Below are 21,671 nucleotides of genomic sequence, written 5' to 3' on the forward strand. Positions count from 1 at the left end.
ATTGACCTAGGCAAACGTACTCCTTTATAAAGTAGATGCTGTCTGGTAATCCTGAAATCTTATTCCCTTGCCAGGCTATAGAACATTTTCTTTGTCTTCTGCATATTCATCTTCAACTCTACTCTCACACTTTCTAGGTTAAGGTCATCCATCATTTGCTGTAATTCGTCCCATGCGTATGTAATGCACTTACACGCGAAACGATTGCGAAAGTTTCTATTTTAATATTTTCAGTACTATATTGTTCTCTCGTAGAGAGTTTTTTACTCGCGTGTTTCTTGCTACCATTTTGGAATGGCGAGCCCTTTAATAACCAAACTTACCATACTGTTGTAGTTATTAAATAACTTCATTTGTTTAGAACGCCATCAGTCCCCTTGTGTGTTGTGCTTGTGCACACACAAACAAAAAAGAGAAAAAGTGAATAAAAATGTATTTATTTTTTTACTTATTTGTTCTCCATTACTAGCGGTGGTAGCTACAGGTGGATTTCGCTTGGGAATCTACGGGTTAGTGTGGTTGTGAAGACCATTTAACCGGAGGTACTCGCGAGAACTTGCAATTGCTTATTTGCGTCAACGATAAGCCTTCGAATTGCCTCAGACACACTGTGTATCGAACGTAGCTGCACCCACCCGAGAGGAGATCGCCTCCCACAAATTTCATCCCTCTTTGGACCGGTCACGAATAAGTGATCTCGAAGGAGCGTGTTCAGCCAGTGCAGCCGCCATTCAAATGATGGCGCCACTGATCTGAAAGGGCATCTCGTGCCGTTCCGCAGGCGCCCTTGAGTTTCGACCGGTCCCAGCCCTAGCCATCCCCCGTTTGCCCTCCCCCCTTACTTTTCGCCTCCTCGCCCTCTCTTACAGTCCCGCTTTGGTTCGCGTGGTCGCACCGCCGCTGGTGCTCCCACCGACTGCTCCGGCCGCTCGCTGCGTCTTCCGAGAGCGGCCAGCGAGCAGTTGACTCGCCGGACGGCCAGCTGGCGTGTCGCGCGCACCGCGCTCTTCGGTTGCCGCTTTGCTCCCGTTGTCCACACAGCACACGGCGTGCGCCTCGACACTCGTTTCAAGACCACAGGCAGCCGGGCGCGTGCGGTCGCTCCGTGGTGACCGCGGCGTGTGTGTGCGTTTGCCCGTCGCGGTGTGCGGCCAGCTGATCGGTGCGCCTCTGACCGCGTGACTCGGTTTCGTGTGCCATGAGCTTCGGCCCGACTGGTGGTTTTCGCGTGTTGTCGCTCTTGTGCCCCGGAATTTGACGCTGCCGCCACATCGTTCGTGTGTGTCATCGCCGAAGTTCGAGTGTTTTGCTGAAAAAGAAAGAGAGAAAAAGAAATGATGGAGTGTACTAGCCGTGTTGCCGTAGCCGTGCTGCTTGTGGTGGTCGCGTGGACCTCCGGATACGCCGCCGGCTCGGCTGTTGAAGGTGAGCTTCTTTTTATGCGGTCGTGCACTTAAATTCCGCTTATTCTGCCACTGTGTACGGTTTTGCCCCGTGCGATGCGATACCACAGAATAATCTTTATTCCAAGTATTTTCTGGCACACTATTTTCCATGGCGCGGTGACACCAACCTGCTTCAATCCTAGCTGTCTTTGCTTTTTCTTTTATCGAGAGCAATTCATCGGTCGTGTCGGCTTTGATAAAATCTTGCTCAGGCCTATTGCTTTAGTTTGACTTGCCCCGCCAACCGCGTCGCTGCTGCTCGTTGCTTCGCCAGGCCGTGCGCATCAAGAGATAGATGGATAAACATTATTAAAAGAAGAATCGCTAATGGTCGGGGCCCCTAGTCCAGGGCTCCGCTGGCTCTTGCCATCTTCTCAGCTCTCTGGATCGGCTTGAGCTGGACAGCAGTGCCTCCCATTGCTCCCTAGTGGTGTTCGTGTCATGGTGTTCTATGTTCTGTAGCGTGCACTCCCGCGTAATGTGGTATAGAGTTGGTGTGTGTGAGTGACGGTCCACGTAAACGTGTTATCATTAAAAGGATACGCGGGAAAACGCCGGTAGGAACTGGTGTAACGTCTTGACGTTTTTAAGGAAGCGATTGTATACTGACGGGCGATTGCCGCATAGTTGTTTTAGGTACTCGCAATAGGAGACGCGCTGGCCCATTTTCAGACACCTGACCTGGGGTCATTATTGTCCCCTCTCCTTCTTTCTTTGTTTATGTAGCGGCACACTGGGTCGTCTCGCGCGGCCTCCCGACGTAACGGCCTTGTTTAGCGTGTTAAATTAGGGATAGTAGAGGAAGTTTAACTTTACCTGACCTTCTTTAGGGTTATTTAGAAAGTTGAGCTGTGTACGAGGTTTAATGTAATCCATTGTCACATGCAGAAAATGAAGGCGACACGCATATGTTCATGTGACTCCTTCATTCATTCTTTTTCTTTACGTATTGCGGTCATATGTTCTTTTCCTCTAACTAAAGTGTTAACAGATGGACTCAAGCGCACAATGGCAGCTCATACAAGCGCATATGACACTTTGCGTTCGCCAGGACGCTGAATATTTAGAAGGGAGGTGTTTCGGCGTATCCACAAGTTCCTCTACGATACAGAGATGGAGTGCGATTGGTGAGAAGGCTGTGTTGGCAGGTTGGCAGGGCAAGGTGAGGTGGATGGCGCGCACTGGATTGTGCGCGGTTCGAATCCGTCCTCGCCGTCTGTCTTCCCTGTATTTGTTTTGACGGGTCATGAGGCGTCACTTATCAGGTGCTACTTTACTGCACGTGATCACATGGCGCTAGGGCGGGTCAGTCGTCTGCATATCTTGCAAGGCTAGGTCCGCCTACAGCTAGCAGCACTCTTCATCCTAACTAAAAGCCTACCACATGAAGCATCATTGAATTTTTATTAGAACTTTCCTCAGCAATTTCGTTGCTCCGTTTTTCGTGATGTGAAACAGAAATAACGAAGGCAGCGTTGTGAAATTTTGTGCTTATGGCATGCACCACTTGTGAATGATTGCAATACACAATGTATTATGTGGCTTAACGGTTGATTCATGATACCTGTGTAAACTTACGCTCCCATTCGGTAAGACAACGGTTGCGCTAAATTCGTTACAGCAATACTTCTAGCTCATATCTGTACTAATTTCGAGAAGGTATGCGATGAACTAGATGACAGCATTACGTTTCCCGGTTCTTTAATTCGGCAGCATCTGTAATGAGTAGCGTTGAACTGTCGCATCACCCCACAATTTGACAGTTGTCGCAGCACACAAAGAAGGCGCGTCTTGATAGGAAACGCAGTCGGGGTAGAAAATGTACTGCAGATAAACACACGGTGCGCATTAATTAGAGTTAGATTGTCTTTCCACTCTATAAAAGCGTAGAAACAATTCCTTATGAGTCCTAGAGACTCTGCAGACGATTTGTGCAAGTCACGTACAGACCGTACTCACTCATAGCACAGTAAATCGATGAGGCTGTAATTAACAGCATATGGCTTCACCGTCTTACACTTTCAATTATCTATCTTTTTCTCTTGGATGTCTGTAGCACGTGCATGTTTGACGTCTATACTTAAGTTAGGGTACATAAGGAAGGCAACGTAGAGCGTGAGAGTTCTGCAAACGCCGTATAGATAACTGTTGTCTATGTTCATAAAGCGCTGCCTTTTGTGCGGCGTTGTCCGTATGCCGGAAGTAACGGCCGCCAAGTATTTTTTTTCCAACCGCTGTTTGTATCCAGTACACAAATGCGGCTAAAGGCGACCGCGCCAATCTGCGAGCTACGCGCAGGCTTGATATTCTGTTCGTTTTCATTTCTTTAGTTGCCATTGCACGGAATGCTGATAACGTATAAATATAATTCTGAAAGTCGGACATCTACAATGAACGCAAGGCATCTGCATTGAATTTTTTGTGGGTGCTATCTTCCTCTGGAATAGCTTTCCAGAAAACACAGCTTCATGCACTGACCGCCAATCGTTCAGGGCATACATAAATAACCATCTTGCCCAAACTTCCGGAACATGTACTCTTGCCCTATACTCGAACGCTCATTTTCTTTTTCCTTCTTTCTTCGCAATTTACCATACCGATCCAGTCCAGCACATTTTGTAATGTATTTTGCCTTTCTGGTTCTTTTTTTCCTCTCTATTTCTTATCGTTTATTTTAATACGTATACAGTAGTATACGTCACGTGGATGAAATTTACTCACCCTTATGTAATGCCTACAGGCCTTTAAGGAAAATAATAAATGAAACAGCGCACCACAGACGACAGAAACGAGCCAATCAAAGTCGCTGCCTCTGATTACCTCTTTTTGCTTCATTTTCGGATGCGCAAGTGGTCGTCTGCGTTGCGCTGCTGCCGTCAGAACGGAGATAAGCCAACTCGCCAAAACGTTTGCCACATTGTATCTACAGTCTGCAAATTTCCTAAACTGTAGGAAATTTGCAGGCTCGTGCTGAAATCAGCCAGCGCAAGACAGGGGCAGTTGGAGATCGCCGGAAGAGGCCTTCGTCCTGTAGTGGACATAAAGAATAGGATGCGGCTGATGATAGTCTACAGTCTTGGTTTCTACCTCACAGTGTGCGTGCACGGGTTGCGCTTGGACCGTGTAACGGGGTTCCTCGAACACCTTTGGTTATTCCGAGGTGGTGCAGGATGCGTGTGTCCTCCTAGGTCACTGAAACCTTGGAGCGCTGGGAATTCGACAGAAGCCACACTGCATGGTGCTAATCCAATTCATAGTCGCAGCAGTTAAGTCACATGGGAATTTTCGAACCAGTCAGTACAGCCGAAATACTCAGCTACGGAATCTGAGGATGAGCTAGAGAGAGAGAGAGAGAGAGAGAGAGAGAGAGAGAGAGAGAGAGAGAGAGAGAGAGAGATGGATGTTGGTGCAGTTTGCTATCCTATGCTGGGGAAAGAGATGAAATGTGAACTGCTCGGGAGCATTTTTTTGTGTTAGCGTTGTATGCGAGCGTGTACGTGAACATCAGAACTGTTGTCACCCTCTTGTTATCTCCATTCTATGCCTGAAACTTTTGTGTCGTCTGGAGCACATCTGCCGATTAAGATGACAGGAGTAGCAGGTGCCGTCTATAAGGGCCGACATCTCCTTGAACGCATATGTAATAATTAAAAGCGAAAGAAAGAAAGAAAGAAAGAAAGAAAGAAAGGACGGACGGACGGACGGACATAAAGAAAGGTGGAAAGTGTAAACCCTAAGCGTACGCTTACGCTAGTAGCACATCACACATAAAAACGGTCACTGGGTCTACTCGGATTCGAGAAATTGCAGCAATATCCGCGTTGATTTTTAAACCCAATAAGCACGAAGTTACTGGATGCGCAGGCTGCGTGCGCTCCGGTAATACGGCCCCGCACGGCGATGCTCAGTTTACTCTTCCTCTCGAGGGTCCGCGCTGACCTCTGGCGATTGAGCTCCCCGCACTCGCGGTGCGTGGCGGCGTTACGGCGACGCAGCAGGAAAGGAGCCTAACGAATGTGCGAGTCCTCGTCAAACGAACCGCCACGCACGGTGAATTCACGTAGCGAGTCTGCAGGTGGAGAAGCGAGGAAGAGCGGAGGAAGAGAGAGAGACGTCGGGACTAGGTCAGCGCGGCGTATAACGGCACCGAGGGCCACCGCTAGACCCGAGTGGCGCATGATGAAGACGGATGCAGTGCGCACGAACGACGTTCTTCGTCGGAGCAAAGCGGGAAAAGAGCATCGGTTGCCGCCGGGACTTCGGTCCTTCTTTTCTTTTTTCTTTCTTCTTCTTCCTTCGTGCACGCGCGTCGTCGAGCAAGTCATTTTTACGCGCGTTTCCGGGAGGATCCGCGTGGCTATTATGCAAGCGCTTCTTTAACGCCTCTATCCCCTGTCGGCGATGGCGGAGCCGGGATGCGGAAGTTTAGAGCGTAGTACATGTATTTTCAAAAAAAAAAAAAAAATCAGTCTCGCGTCATGCTTTTATTGCTCAGTGGCTTTGCTGGTGCCAACAAATTCTTTTGTTGTTTAAATGTATATAGCCGAAGCGCTGCGATTAAGTTCACTTTCTCCGTATTCCCTATTATTATTATTATTATTATTATTATTATTATTATTATTATTATTATTATTATTATTATTATTATTAGTGTTTGTAGCGTTCGGTTGAGACGTAATGTTCTGTCGCGAACGCGAGGGTTGCAGGTGATCGCAAGTATTCGAAAGTCTCCAATCTACGGGCGCCCTACTTTGCCCGAGCACTGTGCAGTTCTGGATAATGAAATCGCGTTATTAAACGTGCATTTTGAAATGTCATTTCTATTTCCTACATTCTAATTTGAGGTACTATCGGTTTCCAATCTCCATCTTCATCCGGGTTATCGCTTATTCATAAGCTTGCAAAGCCTGTTGTTTTTACTGGTAGCTTTCCGTTCATCGTTCTAAGCGTTGCTTCACCCCACGGACGCGCGGTGTTAAGATGTTGCTCTTGCACACCGCCTAATATCCCGGTAACCTTCGCAGCGAGGCTGTTTGCTTCTGAGATTGGGCGTACGTTAGCGGACGGGTCCTGTCTGCGCCTGGCTGCTGAAACCACAAACGCAGTGGATTCGGTGGCGCGCCAGCTGTCACTGACAAACACTACTTCCGTTGCATAACGCTTTGAAGCGGTTGAATGCGCGTACCTCTCGGGCTCTGCTCCTGTATAGCCTCTTTCGAAAGACCGCGGATGTGGCTGACGTGCTGTTCCCATTTATCTTAAATGAGTTACTGTGTAAAGAACCGCTGTCGACGTCCTGCGTGGCACACCGCATGCCAGAAATATTTATTCAGGCTTTAAACGCTTTTTTCTCCTTTGTTGTACGGGACGGAGTCTCAGCGAGAACGGTCAGGCGGCTCGGCTGCAAATTGATACTGCATCTGAATGTACAAATGCAAGTGCTATGAAATGAGTTTCTCAAAGTCGGAAAAAAGCAACTGAGATAATGTTTCCTTCGTGTGCTCAATAATAAGGAACTAACAATTGATATTTCACCATTTTTGTCAGTTTTAATGACTTACACCATGAGACATAACAGAAACCGCTATAAAATGCACTAACACCATACTTTGTACGAATTGACACATATAACTTTTCTTACCATTTTCTTTTGCCAATTCCATGACCGGGCTTGCTTACCGTGAAGATTTCCCTAGAAAATCGCTGCTCATTGTTTATTTCCTGACCTCGTGTTATCTGTTCCATTACGTTGCCCATCCTGGATGGTCTTTGATTCCGCAGAATATGTGTTAAATGTAATAATAAAATGAGATGTGGATAGACATATTGAAGCTGACACAATATAAATGCCACGGAAGCACCCATGGGTTCGCAAGTACGTAAGTAGATCAGGTGCAGCTGGCGTTGAATATGCTTGTGGATGCATGGTAGAGGATGTGGAACAAGTGCCGCGTGCGCCGCCATGGTCGGGAGCGGCGCCGGATAACACTCCAAGGGCAATGTTTCGGGTATTGCGTGTTCACGAATACCCCATAAAATAAAGAGAATGAGAGCCGCTGCCGCAGCTCAGTTGGTATCGCATCGCACGCGTTATGCGCGAAGGATGTGGACTCGGCTTCCACAGGTGGCGCACTGCGCACTTATCGCACTGCAGTTTTCTATTTGGCTTTCATAAGAATGTGAAGCCTATTGCGGATTAAACTCTCATTCGCAATTATTCCTGGACTCGAATAAAGACAAATATATATATATATATATATATATATATATATATATATATATATATATATATATATATACACGTTCCCTGGCTCTGTGCTTTGTCGGCATCATAGGGCTGTTTCGAGCGCATGTTTCACGTTGAGTTCCGTCTTTAGCAATCAAGATATGCAGCACAGGTCAACGGGGAAGTCGCTTCAACACAGGCGCAGATAAAATGTACGTTTCTTGCGTCAGAACTCAGACGCTTGCCAAACCGACCAACGAGCCCGTTACCACGCCTCAATCTCGACGCTTCAAACGCCTGCATCCTTCGCACTCCCGTGACGACGCCTGTCCCCGCGAAAGGGGGCCTCCGACGCGCGTGGCCCGTTGCGTACTCAAGCACACGCGCATGCGAGCAGCGCAGTGTGCCGCCGCCGCACAGCGCGTGTTGAATCGCCGTCGCCTTCCTTCGCGCAATTGCAGAGCGCACACGCGCGCTAGACCGCGCCGGCGGCAGCCGCGGCTTCACGCTTGTCTGCCGGCCCCGCTGACCCGGAAAGTAGTGGGCGGCCGTTACTAGTCCTCGTCCCCGAATCTTTCGCCGCAGTCATCGGCGAACGAGCGAAGCGAAAGGCCCGGCGAGACCTCGGCAAGAACGCGCTGCCCTCCTCCGCTTCTTCTTCGTCGTCGTTTTCGCAGTGATTGATGACGCCCGGGGGGACTCCTCGCCTTTTCTGCGCCGCGCCAGTTTTGATATCCAAGCTTTTAAGGGACGGTTCCAGAGTCTCGGTTCTTCGCGGAGGCCGCGGCGGGAGGCTTGGCGCGTTGAGTCGCGCGCGTACGCGCTGCAGCCGCGCTGAGCACCCTTTGCCCGTTCAGCCGCGTTTGCCCGCTCCTATCGCGTAGGCCATCTCTCATATTCGTGTCAGCGAAAAAAAAAAGAAATAATGTAATAGAGAAACAAAAACAACATTCTGCCATTTTCTTTCTCCCTTGTTTTCAGCTTTCGCTTCGATGCCTGTTTTCACGAGTGCGCTACTGTCGTTATTGCTTCGGGCGAAGCTGCGAAAGGCTCGAAATTGCAGAAGTGATATCGGGTATACCTATACGATTGACTCAGGCGTTCTTGATCGACGCTCCAACGCCAGCGATTTGCACTTGATTTCTCTATTATTATTATTATTATTATTATTATTATTATTATTATTATTATTATTATTATTATTATTATTATTATTATTATTATTATTATTCCCTTGCCCCTTCAGTAACGTTGTGCAGGTCCGCTCCCTGCAATGTCCTTCGAGCATGCGTGGTAAATGTTTTAACTAGCAGAATCAACGTACTTAAACTGAGCAGACTAATTTCATAGGCAGGCGAGTTTCGGCACAGCTTGACTAATGAGAGTTATTATCTTGCCCCCTTTTGTGACGCAGCGAAGAAAGGAAAGGAACAGCACTTCGGTAGAGTGCCCTGTGGAACGCTCCGCGATAAGCGTATCGAAGCCGAGCTACGGTACTTTAAGCCCTCATCTCTCATCAATAGTAGTGGCAAACACTGATAATGTGACGCAACGGTGTGGGGAACGCCTGTTGCGTCGTGGTTGAGAAATGTCGGACTGTCGTGACGACTCACCTGCAGATCAGCTGACTTTAATTATTACTATTACTATTATTATTATTTTATACCATACTTAGCAGACGTTGGCTCCATTATTTGGTGCAGGCTACTCTTTTTCAGATAAAGATGCGTAAATAAGAAAAGCCACAGATTTAAAAAAAATCCCTCGAAACCGCACTACAAATGAAGGTCATCCCTGAAATACAGCAGCACAAAGTCTACTCTGCTGCTGAATGGCCATGTCGTCATAGTTTGCAACGCAAAACCTTCGCAACCTGATTATGACGTCATAGAGCGGACCTTACAGCCAATGTAACCTTATGGCAGCAGCGACTCGCGAGAAGCAAGCTGAAGCGGTTTTCACGTTCACTCTTTCGTCCCTCCAGACTTCGCAACGTGAACGCCCGCCGACATGAGTAACACTGAGGCCCCTAGCCCTCACGATTCGCGCTACGTGGCGCTCTTGCTCGATGTTCGAGTATCGCCGGCGACTTCGTACTGCTACTAAGTCCTGCAGATGCTATGTGTGTGTAAGTGATACACGTAGATGGCGCTCCGGTCCTGCTCTGAAAATTAAATTACCCTATCGGAAGCTCACGCTTGCGTCCCAGCAGCAGCAGCAGCAGCTGCAGCAGCAGGAAAGAACGGTCTGTACGAAATGGTTGCGAGGCCTCGAACGCCGCTGATTGAATCAGGGATTCCGAGTAAGGTATACGGAGCTCCTGAATATAGCTGTTCACGCGCTTCCCCTTTTATCGTGTGTTTTATAGAACCTGGGACATTTGCTCCTTATTCTTTTTTGTCTTCGACTAACTTACACTCGAAGAGAGAGCAAGTTCACGTGAGCAAAGAATAATAAACGGAGCGAGTGCCGCGGTTTGGAGCCCAAGGTGTACCGGCGCGTCCGCACATGCGCGTCTCTGCATTAACGATGCGCAACGCTGCCAAGTTCAGTGCTGTGGTCGTTTTGCCTTCATTGTTCGATCACGTACAGTGAAGCGTTACCGCAAGTGCAGATTGGTTTTTGTTGGATCGGCTAGTTAAATCAGCCTTATTAGATGGTGTCAAACGCAAATTGGGGCACGTGTTTGTTGTTCCCTCGTGGTGACCTGAGAGTTTGGGTTTTCTCCTGCACGCCATGAGGAATGTGTTCAACTCTCGGCTGCGGTTGCTGCATTTCGATGGTGACGAAACGCGAAAACGCTCATATATCCTGCTTTTGGTGCCAGATCCTTACACTATGGCGTCTTTGAAAAATGTTGAGTTCTCTTACGCAAATGTAAGGGCGCTTCACGAGACGCTGGCCCCAGTATATCTGATCGTATTACCGTATACGCACGGAAAATGAATACATCAACGTGTCTCTTTTCTGGTCACACGATGAGGCTGACAAGTGCTAGCTATACCTGCTGAGTGCGCTGCGACGTAGCGTCAACGCCTAACAGCATTTAAGTGACAGAGCTGACCAATAAGTTTCCGGCAGCACATCTCAGCACATCTACGGGAACACTATCGCTTGACTGACCATCATCCTCCCATGGTTTCTGCTCATTCTTTTTCTCTGTCTCACCATCCTCGCCGTTGAATGTAACTCTGTGCGAGTGCTTCAGCCATGCACGCCTTCTTCTCAAACAGGGATGTTTGGGTGGGCGTCTGCGGTTTCGGGCGACAATGTGGGGCACACAAACTCGGCCGCTCTTTGCACAGCGCCACAGGCTTTTACGCATTGCATGCCTGGTGGGTGTTCTACGAGGCAGGCATTGGATGGCTGCGAAAGAATGCACTCCGCCAATTAGTTCCTTGCAGCATCATCGCGTGCGCCCCGGGTTTGGGTCCACCGACCCGGTTTTGCTGCTAAACTGATTATCCAGGTCGCATCGGTCGAGCTGCAGCGACCGACGCGAAGTACGGGCTTGTTTAATTGGAGTAGTGCTCGTTGGTGCGGTATTAACACATGTGTGCTAACATTCATCCAGCGCGGCGAGCGGTTCGCGTTCTCGATCGAATGGCATGCACAAGGAGGGGAAGTGCGCTGCCCGTGAGCGGACACGTGCTTGCCTATATGCAAATGAAGATATTTCTTTCTTTCCGTTTCTTTCTGCCTCGTTTCGCTCGCGCCCGAGCATGTGCTAAAAATATTACATACGGCGACAAATCATGACCGTGCATACTGAACAGGAACAGCACAGAATGCACGTCACCTAAGTGGTAATTCGAGCCTTGGAAAGCCTGGCTGGAGGCGACCAAGTTTTGGCAAGCGAACTTAAACATAAGAATATATATATATATATATATATATATAAACGAGAAGAAAGGGGGTTAGCCGAGATTGGCCCAATTTTTATTAGTCATATCATAAGAAACCAACAAACAATGACACCAAGGACAACATAGGGGAAATTACTTGCGCTTAATTATGAAATAAAGAAACCATAAATTAATGTAAATGAAAGGTGATGAAAAGACAACTTGCCACAGGTGGGGAACGATCTCACAACCTTCGCCCTACGCGTTGTGGGAGGAGGAGGAGGAGGAGAAACATTTATTAAAAAGAAAGGGCAAGCAGGTGTCTTTCTGCTTGTGCGGGAGGCGCCCTTAGTCCAGGGCTCCTGCGGCTCTTGCTGTCTCCCGGGCCCGCCGCACCAGTTGCTGCTGGTTACGAGGGTCCGAACTAGTCAGCACGGCCTCCCACTGCTCGGGTGTGGGGTTGTGGGATCATTGCCCACCTGCAGCAAATTGTTTTTTCAACCACTTGCATTTCCATTAATTTATTGTTTCTTTATTTCATTTATTAAGCACAAATAATTTCCCCTATGTTGTCCTCTTGGTGTCATTGTTTGTTGGTTTCTTATGAAATGACTATATATATATATATATATATATATATATATATATATATATATATATATATATATATATATATATATCAAGGAAAAAGAGTACCACGTACGTTGAATAAGCACGGTATATTCCACTGACGTTTCGGCTGGTAGACCAGTCTTCTGTCAAAGTTGACTTTGACAAAGTCAACTTTGTGACTTTGTTGACTTTCGGTACACCAGCCGAAACGTCAGTGCATTACACTGTGCTTATTCAACGTACGTCGCACTCTTTTTTCTTCAATCTACTACCGGGGCCAGCGTGATTTCCTCAAGCCATATATATAGCGCGTCATGAATAGGCTTAAATATCTCGTTGAAGGTATGACTGAGAAGAAGGAGGGCGCCAGCAACACGCGATCAATTGGCAAAAGCACGAAGTAGAACCGCGTAGGCCTCAATAATATCCTACTTCCTTACTGCGGTTACCAACAGATGTACGGGCTGACAGACAAACGAGGCAGGGTCGGGCACTGTTCCTGCTGACGTCTCATACGCAGGCTATTGCATGTGTGAAAGATCTGATACAGCGTAAGCACTTAATAGAACAAGCTCCTTCATGTCTGCAGCAAGGTTCTTTCCCGCTGCCTTAAGATTTTTCGTTTTATGGCCGTTTTACGACACAGTTACACGTCCACAATTCAAAGAAGGGAAACGCGATGCTTTCACGTAGGCTTCACACGAATTGAAAGCGGGCGGGTTCGTTTGGTAACCTGGTTGAAAAGGCCTGCTCCCTATCTTTGTGTTCTTCCTGCTTTGACCCGCGATAGCCAGTGTTCGGACTTGTTCATGAAAGCTCTTGTCTGACGCGTATTGTGTGCCACGTGTGCCTCCGAGATGTACCCTCACCGGGTGTCTTGCTTATGATAGCAAATTCCTCTATATTCTTCTTCTACAATATCAGTTACGTATTGGAAATTGTCTCAGGTAACATGAGAAAAGGGAGACACTGCCTGACAAGGCCTATGTGCTAAGTTGTACTTATTATTTGCGCTGGTTAATGTCATATCCTCTCAAGTCTCTTTTGCGTCATATGCCTAACGAAGTAACAAGAAAAAAAAAGAGAGACAGACACACAGGAGCGCCGAGAACTGCGCTAAGTAGCTCCACTCAAGTGTACTCCTCCACATGGCGCAGCAGCCCCAATCATGCACAACTGAACCAATGTTTTCATGAACAATGCTCAAGATTTTCCCTCACTTGAACGCCACTGTACTCAGTGGTAGCTCTGTGCCCACTGCAAGCTGACAAATGTATCCTAAGCTTCAGCTTCGTTTTTGAGGCTTTGAGTGTTACATCACAGCAGGCGTGATGTTACTCTGAACCGTGATGTTATAAGGATAACGCGATACCTTACTCACGACTGCCCGGCGCAGTAAAATAGGAAAAGGTGGAAGTATACTCGACAGTGCTCACTTAAATGTCGGAGGCAACAGTCGGGGCGATGGCGCCTTTATACGAGACGCCACAGTACGCGCGTGTTAACTGTGTTTTCTAGCGCAAGTTTGTCAACGTGCTCACGAAGAGGCAATGGATTTGCGAGAGCAAGTATGTCAGCGGCGCCACGCGCAAGAGAGACGTGAGCAAGCATTGCATCTAATTTCCGTCACAGTCTTATGCGACGACGATTTAATTTTAGAGCGCAGCTCTTAGGCGCCCGTTCCTGCGTTGAGCGTTGGCGTCCTCGGCTTAACCGAGCGAAGGAGCACAGCGAAGGCCCAGAGAGTGAACGCGGAGCGCAGCGGGGAATGAAAGACGGCGACAGCGAAGAGAGCGCGAGGAGGGTGCAGCGGAACAATGAGGCGGAAAGCGGAAGAGGAGGGCATGGCGAAAGCGGGAGAGGAAAAGCGTATATAGTGTATAAACGGGCTCTGCGAGACGATGGCTACGACATGGCGCCAGAGTAGCGCGCGTTACCCTCACATTTAGCTTTAAAAAATAAGGTGTTATGGTATTCAATGAAAACAGTGAACAGACAGTGGTAATACATGGCTTCGCGTAAAAGAATATAACTACCTTGGTATATGAATAAACGAAGGGAATAGATATATAGAAACACAGGAAAAAACAATAACAGTAAAGGGGACGAGAAATGCGACCATAATGAAACACAGAGCGCTATGGGGATACAATGGGCACGAAGTGCTCTGGGATATGTGGAAAGTGTAATGGTTTCAGGACTTACATTGATTGTTCACCTGCTTGAAATCAGGTGAACCATCAGGACTCGATGGCTACCAAAGGTCAGTGGGAGGCCTCGCATTGGACGCTCACGGGAAGACTACAAATGAAGCTTGCAGAGTGATATGGGCTGGACAAGTTTTGAAGTGAGGGAAGCTCACAGTAAAGTTGACTATGAAGAACGACTGAGGAATATGGAAGAAAGTAAATGGGCTGGGAGAGTGCTCAGGTATTTGTACAGGAAAGATATTGATTCATAGTGGAGGAAAGGAACTAGGAAGCTTACCAGCGAGTATGCGGCCTGTATGGTGAGCAACACAGCAACAGAAAACATGAAGCGGAAAGTCATAGAGGCTGAGATAATCTCACGGGTGACGGCAATGGAAAAGAAACCTGCCATGAGTAACTACTTAAGAGGAAAAAACGAAATCAGGAAAGAACTAATTTATGATAACTCAAACGGAAGCTCATTACTTTTCGAAGCGAGATCAGGATGCCTTAGAACACGCACTTATAAAGCGAGATATAAGAAGGAAGAAGAAGCATGTGCATGCTGCGGTAAAGCTAGGGAAACGATGGAGCATGCTTTATTAGAATGTGAAGCTAACTCTGTTCAGCGGTCGATTTAGGCACCATTGGCCTCCTTGAAACCCTTGCGTTCAGTGAGAGTATGGGGAATTAAACATGTCCGCAATAGAGAATAGTAAGAGGCGATTGGAAGACTGGTGGAATAAAAGTAGAGAAATTACAAACAACGGAGGCGTACAAAAACAAAATTCACAATAGAGGTTCAGAAACTTTGATTATGGGAATTCGTCATGGTTTTCTTAGTCCTTTTCTCTTTTTATGCTTTAACATAGGTAGGACGTTAGGGAATATAATAGCAACAGCTTGGTGGCGCAACGAACCACCCCGTTCCCAAGGGAACGCTCATAATATCCATCCATCGATCCATGGTGTGTATATATGGAAAGAAAGGGCTGCATGACTGGAGGTCTGTCTGTGGCGGCTGCAGTGAATCGGCAGTCGCGCCACACTTCGCTCTGTTTGCAGCGCGCCGAACGAGACAGATTGGCCGCGCCAGCCAATATATCGCGCAATGAAAACACGTATAGAGCTGCGCTCAAATTTCGCGTTAAGGAGTATCGTAATCATCGGTGATTTTTTTGTTATTTTGGTGAACTACATCCGCTTAGCGATGGCGCTACAACGTCTAGCAGCGAAATGTTCTTTGGACACGTTGATGTACACGGACGCGCAAAGACAGCTCACTGCCACCCGCGACGCCACGCAGCCGTTGGCTGCCTGTGCCAGCTGAGCTGCGAGGCCACACCGTTGGAACCGGTGTCCGTGTTGCCGGTGATTAAAGGGCAGCGTGTACGACACGACTGTGTTCTAAGGAGGCCGTTTCTCGCGCTCCGCGGATACGGAGCTGCCCCGCACGCACACGGCCCTGTGGAGGTCGCGACATGTCGCAGCCGCCATGGGCTCTTGTCCCCACAGCTTATGGCGCGGCTTTCGCCGTCGCCTCTCCGGAATGAGGCAGGCCCCATTACAACGCGCTGACCCGCGACAGCGACAACGCGACTCTGTGAGGCGCCTACTGCGAGTAAACGCCCGGCTTCGACGAGCAAACTGCCACCCGACAGCGCAGCGTTTAGGTGCTCCAGACGAAGACAGAAGATTCCGGCGCGGGATGCTTTCTCTTTAATATTTTTACCGGGATATGCGTGGACATTGTCGACGCCGTTCTTCACTCCCCAACCCAGAGAGTGATAGAGAATATATGTGGGATAAAATGGTTTTGTAAACATTAGCGCGAGTGAAACTTGTACAACGACAGAAGCACGTTAGTGCACGCGTGTTTTTATTTATCCGAACATAGTTCGCGCTAAGGTTTACAACCGCATTGATTACATACTTGCCAACGCTGCTACAACCTTGTGATGGTAGAGCACTGTGAAGATGTCAGTAATAACGAAATCTGGTATGCGTATCTACCCATGCAACTAAATCTCTTGCGAGCGTGAGTATCGGTTTCATGTGAAATATACTATACTGTGTAGAAATATTAATATCTTAGCAGGGAGTTTTCATATACTAAAGGGAGCATGGATTGCGTTTATTGTATTTATATATTTCGCGACAGAAGTTTTTGGGCGCTTCTAAATATAATTGTGCACGTGATTTACCGTTACGGCGTGTTTATTTTTCGTAATAAGGCCGTGAGGTCGTCCCTAAAGGGCATCGACCGCGCATGCGCGAAGGCACTACACTGACAGGAGAGCAACATTGAGGAGGCTTTCGCGCGACGACGGGCATTAGCATATTCATTGGAAGGAGCCCGTGTCGCACAGGCCGTGGTAACAGCCTCTCGACCATGGGAACTCGAAGAGAGCGGGGTGGTGAAAACGTACACCTTAATTAACGAGTCCCTTCGCAGCGCAGTGGGAACCCGAGGTTATTGACGCCACAGGCCTTTCTTCTACTGTATATCTGCCGCCGCCTTTGTGAGCGTGCTCCTCCTACTACCGCTCCCCATCCACTTCTTCCAATCATTGTGTGCCGAGCTGCACTGAGTTCTTTCGTTTATTTTTTTCATTTCTTTCGCATTTTCCGGTGTGTTAAAGAGTTATGCTTTCATCATCAACGGATCCGTTTGGTGGCTGCCCGTCAGACAACATTTCTTGCTCTCCGAGTTGCCCTCGGTTTTACGCCTAGACGTCTTCTCCGCGTATACCTTTCTTCGGACGCGATTGTGGGAAACCGCGGCGGGCGGTCGTTTTAAGTAATGAACGCGGAGCACGTTTCACGGCGCCTGCGCTTTGTCAAGTCGGACGCCCGAGCACTCTTGTGTACAGACACGGTGTATCTTGGTGGCCGATCAGCGGATGGCGCTGGTAGCGCGTCCCTCTGGTGACGGCGCTCACACGTACTCGGGAGGCGCCGGTTCTCACGGCGCTTTCGCACAGCACATTCGCCTCTTGTATAACAGTCGCTGATGCCGGAAAATATAGGGATGGCGTGAATGACGCGAAAGATGAACGCGGGACTGGGAGCTGATTTCTCGAGGAAACTTGCTAGACAGCCACAGAGCAAGAGAGAAAGACGAAAGAAACGAGAAATGCGGGCGGATTAACCAGAACGGAGAATCCCGTTTGTGCACTGGAGAATTGGTGTTCATTGTGCTGCACGAGATCCCGTGCTGTGGTAGTGTGCGGTGACCATTACTGGCTGGAATCACATTTCTGTGCTCTCTCTTTCTCTTTGATTTAGTCTGCTCTTTATACACCCCCTCCCCCATTGCCCAGTGTAGGATAGCAAACCGAATTTTCTGTTTATTTATTTATTTATTTACAATACCGGCATACATGTACAGCCGCCGTAGGGGCATTAGTGAAGGGGTGAATAACAGCGTTCTATATAGAGAGAATACATATACGTAAGGAAACGCGGATCGAGAACAGTTCATTAAGACTTGTGAAGAGAACAACGATTAAAAATATTAGTTGGTATAACAATAGGTAACAAATGTTCGCAAAGAGTTCAATATAAACGACAAAGACAGAAAAGGAAAGGCCGTTCCGGTGCCCACCGCTCTTAACCCAAAGGAGGCACTTAATGCCATTTGCGAAACAACAAAAGGCGAGATTTGTTTTTTCAATCGCAATATCTAGTATCTAGTATTGCTCATATCACGCTTAACTTTCTCCTTATCTTTGCAAAAAGTATGTGCCAGTGAGGTGTTCATTAGCTAGGCAACTTTCAGTGCTTTCAACTAGTTTCTTTAAACAAAATGCATCATTAGGCAATACACTCAGTTTTAAGAACCGAAGCTTGGTGCGATTAATCAAGTGTCAGTGGTCCAATATGTGCATGCAAGTTCGGGATAGCGTGGTAGCGAGTTGCCAGCGTGGTAGCGTCTAGTATCACTGCCTACAGCATTGTTGATACCGGTGCTTGAAATCCCAATAGTTCAACGCTAGAAAAAAAAAAAAAACTGTTCGTGGACTCTAGGCAAAAGTTGAAAGCAAAAGGACGCGCTGGGAGGGGGGGGGGGGGGGGGAGTCGAATCTTGCTCGGCGTCATAAGCGGTGTGCGCATCTGTAAGTTGACCTGCAAAAAATGTGAAGCGTAGCGTTCTTCGCGCCATTAACGTTGGTTACAGCCAGCTTTCTCGTTTTTCTAGCGGAAGAAAAGCACTTTAGACACTCGGGGAATACCGACCGCCCAGCGTCTGGCAACAAAACCAGGTCTTTCCGGCTTCTCTGGAAAGACTGTGCGTAAAAACTTGCCATGGTGCCACTTGCTATATAGGTCGGTCATCCGAAAAGTGCTTCTCGCAAACTCTAGTCATCAGATGCGAGCTCCAATCTTCCCTTGCAATGGCACAAGCCCATCCCTTCAATGGTGCCGTCGCTAGGAACTTCAACGGCCATTACCTTCTCCTTGCAGGACACGTACTATGCCGGTACAGTTCGATACAACGTATTTATGTCCCGTGCTCGAGTGATATATGGATGGAAGGTGCTCACCTTTCAGTCGTCGAGAACGTGATCTGTTGGTTGGATGGGCGCGGGAAGCCTGCTGAAAGCGCGTGCAATATAAAGCAAGAGCAACTGCGGAAGCCCGCGAAAACTAGCGAGGCTGGAAGCCACGAAAAAGGGAGTCTGTAAACACGAACTGCGAAAGCTTGCAGAGCTCGGCGTGCCCTGCCCAGATGAAACACATCACAGCATTGTCTCCCAAGGACATCGGCCCACTCAATCAAGCGCGTGCGAGTCGGTAACTTCGTGGCATCGACAGGCGCCGTCTGCTCACGAACTGCAGCTAGCAGTTATTTTCAGAGGCTGTGCAGCATGTAATTGGGACAGCACCTAGGAATATGACTGTGGCGAAATGATTCGTCACACATGCTTCTTGAAATGCGTGCGCATAAATTTGTGAAAATTTCTCAAATATGGAGCCATAACCCAGTTTTTTGTGCCGCTTCTATTGAAAAAAGTGTAAACAATGGGGACACGCCTGAGTTGTTATCTGTTATGAAGCACTGGAAACCTCCTCGCATAGTGGGACGTTACTGCGCCGCCCGAGCTTGTTGGCGTGGGTAGAGATGTCAATATTTCTTGTTCTGTGCCACGCCGCAGTGTCTGCTAATTGCTGTAAAATTTTTTAATCGTTAGCGAACAGTATAACTTGTCTTGAAAACGCTTGTATTTCTAGTCAGGCTCTGAAAACTTATTGCTTATTTCTATGGACATATTGCGGGTTACAAACTGCCCGCCTAACGCCGTCAGCAACACGTGGTTCTTCATCCCAACCGGCCACCAGGCTTGCAGAATTGGATTCACGGGTCTATCTGGCCATCACCTTTCCTTCCTGGGCTTTATACGGTAGACGGGGCGTTTAAAAAAAACATGCGCATTTATTAACGTAGGGCAAATGAACGCAAAAAATATTGTTGGTGGTAGACACTTGCTCAAATGGGGCAGATACGGCGAACGGCGTGATTGATTAGGAAGCCAGCATCTTTGCAGAAGTGGATGGAGAAGTAAAAACCAAGTTAGCTTGCACAACGATTGCGGGAATTAACTTCAATTTTGCTCCATCTACATTGCAAACCATGAAATTGCGACATTGTATGCGTGGAAACCTCACTTTTCTTTCTCTCCACTAAATTGCGACTTAGGAGTGTAACAAACCACTCCTACAAAGATTTTATATCGACTACATCGTTCAAGGCAGACAGCATGGCGGCGAGACAGCCTATAAAGCCTATCCTGGACCGTCCCTGCGCATTTTTTAGGCGGTCAGACGGCAAGCCAGCCGATAAGCAACGTAATAACTGTTAAGTCGCGGCGCTCAGATTAGGTTAAAGGTTCAATTTCGCGCGAGAGTGGGACTAGAAGTTCCTTTAACTAAGCCTAACCACCTAGCTCTTTACAGGCAGCTATAGATCGCGCTTATACCAGCCGTGAGAGCAGGCCGCGTGTTTAATCACAGCGCTATAAGCTGGCCTTTCTGCGTAGACAAGATTAGAGTTAAATTAATTTAGCTGTGAATGGATTAGCAGTGCCCGTATGTAAGCCTGCTTTCGCTCACAACGTATATACACGTGCCACAACGTATACGCGCATGTGTGACATTATGTGTGCACGTATATTATGTATGCGTGGAGTTCAAGTTTTCGTAACTGACTACGTGGCTCATGAATCTAACATGAATAGGCAGAATGCGGGGGCACCTATTGTTCTTAGCCGATCTGTGCCTGGACTCATATCGCCCCCGCTAATAGCTAGGGATTATGCACGGTAATTAATTCGACGGAAAATCAGCCCTAGCAGCCTATTATGCTCGTTTGTATTGTTCACTCGGTTTTGCGTTAGTCCTGAAAGTTTGTTTTGAACAAACAAGTTTGTCGTGTGTCAGTCTGCAATCGCCTGCATCTCCCACAGCCAGACCTAACTTTGTAAAGCTTTACAAAATTCAAGCAGAAGGCAGCACTAAGCCACATACCAGCCAGCATTGGCGTGCATGCTAGCGCTATAGGCTGTTCACTTTGGCGCCAAGTTAATGACATTTCAAGGTGCAAAAATATAACGCTTGGTTTTTACTGTGAAAGCGGTACTTATTAGATGCAATTAGGTATCCCGACTGACTGGTTGCGAGGACGCATAGCCTTTTAAACACATAATAAAGGCCGGTGAAACACAATTCTGTCACGGGCACACGCGCACACACGTGCGCGTGTGCGAGAGCGTGGCTGTTCCGGCTCTCAGCAGTGAGGAGTGCCTTCCGATGGAGACACAATGCAAGAATGCTCTTGCTCGTAAAATTTCATCATTTATTGCTCATTCGCTTCTCGAACCGTCGCCGCTTAGTCTTGTTGGCGTGGCAGTATGTACAACGAGGCTGTATAAGGACTATGTCAAGGTTTAAGCGGGCTTCCAGTACTCCATACTCATCCCATGCAAACCTTCGCTCGCCGTGCTACTTCCGAAGCAAGTCATAGAGGTGAGGAGTAAAGACGAGGTGCGGCGTCAGAGAAAGAAGAGCGTCGTAAGGTGCCAGTACAGAAGAAAAAAGAAAAGAACACTAACAAACAAAAATAAGAGAGACGTGCCGGCGCTTGTGCTTCGCATTGTGAGTGCGGTGCCTGGAACGTCGCTTAATGAGGTGCCGGCCGCAAGACGCGTGCGTTTCCTGAAGGAGGCCCGCTTCGTTTGTGTGAGCGCGGGCCCGCGTGCAGCCTGGCTTTTTCACCTATTACCTTTTCTTAGGGCGCGTTTCACCGTCCTCTTCGCTACGTTTGCATGGCCGCGTTCCGTGCCTCAACTCTCGT

General features: G+C 48.0%; 1 protein-coding gene across 3 annotated transcripts in view; it reads left to right on the top strand.

The window, feature by feature from the left end:
* The first annotated feature begins 1,272 nt into the window (after positions 1-1,272).
* The window catches only part of qsm (Zona pelucida superfamily protein qsm), a 262,953-nt gene continuing 242,554 nt past the window's right edge, over positions 1,273-21,671 (top strand). For all 3 annotated transcript variants that reach the window (XM_075692082.1, XM_075692084.1, XM_075692083.1), the window contains exon 1: positions 1,273-1,425. In XM_075692082.1, coding sequence (XP_075548197.1) covers positions 1,335-1,425 — 91 coding nt within the window. In that variant the 5' untranslated portion in view covers positions 1,273-1,334. The remainder of the gene's footprint in view (positions 1,426-21,671) is intronic.

This window comes from Dermacentor variabilis, chromosome 5, assembly GCF_050947875.1.
Source record: "Dermacentor variabilis isolate Ectoservices chromosome 5, ASM5094787v1, whole genome shotgun sequence".
In the NCBI taxonomy this organism is placed as follows: Eukaryota; Metazoa; Arthropoda; class Arachnida; order Ixodida; family Ixodidae; genus Dermacentor; species Dermacentor variabilis.